Here is a 5,142-nt window from a genome sequence, read left to right on the forward strand (position 1 = left end):
AATGTGGTTTGAAAATGCTGTATTGTTAAGTTTGCAATTGCTCGATGTCACTTTCATAGGGAAACAAAACATTACTATAACTGACTCAATCCTAAAAGCAGCCATTGAAATCTTAAGTCAGTATTGTAGCTAACTCTAGTCAGAATGGCATGGCTACACTAAAGTAGGTTTAATAAAATGCATGCTTTACCTATGTGCTACAGTAGCCTGCCATCCCCATCCCATGCTTGGCTCAAATTCAGTGTGACGAGAGATTTCAACACATGGAAATTCCTATGTTTAAAAAAGCATGCCAGGCTCTCAACAGCCATACTGCTTGCTTCTTCAGATAAATGGGTTCTCGGTTCTCTGATTTGATTTTGAGGTATGTAAGAACTAATCAATACAACCTCTATTTCCAATTACAAGAGAAAAATACATATTTAAATATAACTAAAGCACTTCAAGCTTCAGAGGTTACTTTTAAACTTCCTAAGGTTAAAACTGAACCAACTTTTACAAGAAAAACTTAATTTTCCGGAATAAAACTAGTGTAACTTTTTGTTTGAGCAACAACAAAACTCATCCAAGAAGCTGTAATACTGGTGAATGAAGAATTTCAAGCAGGAGAAAAAAAATGCTATGCAAAATAAGGATAGCTTGAGTGTTTAAGGAAATGGCAACTAGCTGTATTGAAATTGTGTGCTATCTTACTGGTTTCAAATTATAATAGCTTGTAGAACTACCTCACCAAAATATCTTCATCTCTTGGAAGCAAAGGTGACATTGTATTTGCTAGTACAGTAATATTTTTGTGGTCAATAACATTTTAAAATGTTGCACGTATGACAAATTCATTAGAATACAGACTTAAAACCAATTGACTATTTCATGATAATTTTTGCATAAATACTTCTGGTACTATGAATTCTGAAGCATAGGCTTTGTCACTTAGCAGCTTTATATGGCTGAAGTAATTTGGGGCGATAGTCATTGTCAGCAAAGCAATGGGAATGTTGTCTTGAACCTACATTTTTTGCAGATCATGTTTACTGTTAGCTGTGGGGTTGTTTTTTTTTTTCCATTTGAGCACCTATTTTTAAAGTGTCAGGGGTGGCTTTTTTGTTTGATACTACTTCTAAAATCATATTTGCTAAATGCTTCCAAGAGACTGGGACCTGGTGATCACATGTTTGAATATTGACTTAGTCCTGCTTAGCTGTTAGTAGATACTTAGATAAAAACAAAATGGGATGCAGTGGCATAAAATTACACAGGTGTTTAATGGGCAGTTGGCAGCTCTGTTAAAATAGTTCCAGTGTCTCTGCGCTTTCCCCTTTCTCTGTTGTGCTTACACAGTTGTTACTGCAATCACATGCAGAATGCTACAGGGCAATGGTAATTTGGAAAAGCCAGTTGATTGGAAACAATTTTTAACCAGTTGTGTCCCCAAACATATCCCCAAGCACCAAATTTGTTTTCAGTGCTGTAATTTAGATGGAAAAGTGATGGGAGATAAGAAAGGCAGGTTGAGAGGGAAGAAACTGCTTGCACTCTTGCTCATAAATCCTAGTCAAAATGCCCTGTAAATTGTGTACTGACAGAAACAAAATATTGTGATAGCTCAACTTGATGCAAAAGAATAGGCAGATAATCCTGACAGCAGTATAAGTGCATCTTAGTTTGACTGTTAGTACGTATGTCTTGAGTTGAATTGTTCCTCCGAGTTCTTTTGAGATAATGTTTTCTTGGTTGTAGTAGCGTTCCTTTGTGCACAGCTTGCTAGTGCCAGCAGATTTGACATTTAAAGGACTCGACATAGAAATTAAATACTAAATGTTCAGGTGGAGACTGAGAACATCCAATGAAAGCCCACTGACAATGTCAGAGCACGGGCTAGAGAGTGAACTTTTCACTATTGCAAATATTAATTTAAACTGGTAACATTTAGACTTTAGTTGTAAGGATTCACAGCTGAAATATAACCAATGGTTTTGGTTTAGGTTGGATGGACAATGGCCTGAAGGATTGCTATCTGTCAACAATACTCTGCAGTTCAGCAGCCCTTTGACTTACAACTACACTGGGACTTACATCTGTAAGGTGACTAATTCCCTTGGTCAGAGAAGTGATCAGAAGACTATCTACATACTAGGTAAGTCTTGATTCTCAGCAAAGACAGCATGTTACCTTGGAATTTATTTGGTCAATAGTTGAAATAGCAAACTAAAGAGCCATTTGGTGCATAAAATACTTAAGGGTTTTAATTGTATGAAAAGCAATTGAAAGTAGGGAGTTGAGAGCTACAGTATAACTTGGGATTAAACTGACTCTTCAATAACAGCAACATACAGTGGAAATTCTTAAGGTTGAGGTAGTTTCCATAGTGCTTCTGAGAATTATTACTTTCTCTTGGTAGGTGAATTTTGTTTTTTCCAGTGTTAACCTGTGTTTTGGCAAGCCATATTGACTGCAATAAACAGTACCTTGTCTGTAATAAATTGAAAAAACAGATGTTACTGGGAGGGGAGCAACTATATTTAGAGCAGTGAAAGATGCTCTGCTTTAAGAAAGTTAGGATTATGTTCAGAACGTGTGCATTGTACTCCAGTTACTTGTTGCTGCTTTTTTTCTTGGGATGCAGGTATCCAATAATCATAAAGTTTATCATGCAGAAAGCTTGCTGATCATCTTAGTGTAATATGGCAAGCTTGTTTGTTGTAGCACCTCTGCTGCTGGAAAATATCCTCGTATCTATTAACACAATGTGATTAATGTTTTAGTATTTTAGTATTACACTTTCTTTGTGAAAGAACAGCATAACTTATGGTATATGTGAATAGTGATGTACAAGTGTGCAAACTCTCTCCAAATTTCCATAATGCTATCTTACAGCAGAGATAGCTAAGCTGCAGTCTTTGGTGTAGACTGATGGATGCTGCTTACATGTGTGCTGCTCTTCAGCTTTGTTCAGCATCTTTGTTTTGCCTGAGTAACTTTATTGTAAATAGCAAAACTTAGCTGGTGCCAAAAATGAACCTCAGCTAGCTAGAGATCATACAGGGTCATGGTTCTACAAGTATGTGCACCAATAAAAACAAATACTTTAGTTGACATTAATTTCAGCTTTTAAAAATGTCATATTAATCTTGGACTGTGTAGCCAGACCAATGTAATGATTTTTAGGTAACTTAAAATAAATGTAGTGCCATGGCACTACAACTAATGCTCAGGCAGGTCGTACTCATCAGTTTAATGTTGAGTCAGGTATCCAGAACTCTACTCTTAGATACCTTAAAGAATATTATACCAAGCTGATTAAAAGCACTGTATATTAGTTTCTGGTAAAAGAGAGAGGTGAGGAAATCATAAAGTACAGTACCTATATTGTTTTCAGAAATTCGTGTTAGGCCCATTTTATTATGACTCTTAAAAACAACTTTGCAGTGTGACTGGCTCTCTAAATAACTGAAATGCCCTTAAAATGATGCAGGGTGGGTAGGTGACTATGAATTAGCAAAAATGTCCATCTTAAATAATAGTCATTCAGATTACTCTACAGAGGAAACACACTGATGTCAGGAGTACAGAAAATAAGACTGGAGTGGTAAACTTCAAGTCAAATTGCTTACCACCTTAATACTAGACTTAACTAAGCAGGTATTATCTAGTAATGGTGAACATGGAACTGCTGTACTGTAGTAGAAGAAGAAACTAATTAAATGATTGCTCTGTCTTAGCCATTTTCCATGTATAAAACTTGGCAAAAACATAGTGAAACTTTGAAGATAGCAGACAAAGCTGCTATTTTTCAAATTTTTCAGATTTATGAAGCTGTCAAAGAAGACTTATGACATTAGTGTTTCTGAACAGTCACATACTGGTAGTTGCAAAGCTTTTTAACTGCTAGAAAAAAATAACTATTAAGTTGAAATGTATTGTAGGAGCGGAATGTAATCTGAGGAAAAAATGCTTTTGGTCCTAATGTGCATTGTTAAAAAATTGGTATTTTTAATAGATACTGTTGCACTCCTAACCTTTACGCTAATACTCATGAAGCGGAATAGGAGAATACAAGAGAAGTAGTTTACAGGGACTAAATGATCAATTCACCAGCTTTTAGTTACAAGAAATGATATGTCTTTACATGAATAGGGAAATACTAAAATGGTGTTTGAAACTGGAGACACTTTTGATTTTTGGCTTTGAGTCACAGATATCTTTGCTATTTCTTACTTGTTCAGTTATGTAAAGTTAAAGTTTGTATAGTTGTCCAGCAAAAGCAAGTCATGCTTCTCTCATGGAGTTCAGGGGTGATCCTGGCTTAGTCCTACAGCAACAGGTTTTCCAAAACAAGCTGTTGGCTTGATGTATTAAGCACTTGATCTTGTAATACAGATTCACTCAGTTTTATACACAAGGAATCAAACTTTATTTTCTTGGCTCTGTGTCCCGTCACCTTCATACTGTTTACTGAGGCTTCCCTTTCTCCATTTGCAAGAGAGGTATGACCTACAAGACTCACATTCAGATAGGAAAGTATTTGCTTCCTCTGTCATCTTTTAAAATGGCTCTGTGGAAGAGACTACTTTTCGTTAAAGTAAAGTCAGCCGTTGTTAGACAGCAATCCTAGCAATTCTAGGAAGATGTAAGTACACTTGTAAGTACAGAGTCATCTACTTAAATAGTGGATGTTGTCAGGGTTAACATAGCAGAGCTTTATCATTGTTTTGCTTTTGTTTCTTCATATGTAGATCTCTTCTGAGAGAGCGTTGTGAATACAGACAGTATTGGGCTTGCATGGCAAAGTTTTGGTAGTGGGGGGGCTACAGGGGTGGCTTCTGTGAGAAGCTGCTAGAAGCTTCCCCCATGTCCAATAGAGCCAGTGCCAGCCACCTCCAAGAAGGACCTGCTGCCAAGCCCATCAGCGATGGTGGTAGCACCTTTGGGGTAACATACTTTAAGAAAGGGGAAAAACTGTTGTGCAACAGCAGCTGGGAGAGAGAAGTGAGAATACGTGAAAGCAGCAACTCTGCAGACACCAAGGTCAGTGAAGAAGGAGGGAGAAGAGGTGCTCCAGGCACTGGAGCAGAGATTCTCCTGCAGCCCATGGTGAAGACCATGGTGAGGCAGGCTGTCCCCCTGCAGCCCATGGAGGTCCAA

General features: G+C 37.4%; 1 protein-coding gene across 2 annotated transcripts in view; it reads left to right on the plus strand.

The window, feature by feature from the left end:
- Positions 1 to 5,142, plus strand: part of PVRL3 (poliovirus receptor-related 3) — a 40,846-nt gene that overhangs the window by 11,180 nt on the left and 24,524 nt on the right. For both annotated transcript variants that reach the window (XM_009888491.1, XM_009888490.1), the window contains exon 4: positions 1,983 to 2,134. In XM_009888491.1, coding sequence (XP_009886793.1) covers positions 1,983 to 2,134 — 152 coding nt within the window. The remainder of the gene's footprint in view (positions 1 to 1,982; positions 2,135 to 5,142) is intronic.

Source organism: Charadrius vociferus, unplaced genomic scaffold (genome assembly GCF_000708025.1).
Source record: "Charadrius vociferus isolate BGI_N301 unplaced genomic scaffold, ASM70802v2 scaffold487, whole genome shotgun sequence".
NCBI classification, from domain to species: Eukaryota; Metazoa; Chordata; class Aves; order Charadriiformes; family Charadriidae; genus Charadrius; species Charadrius vociferus.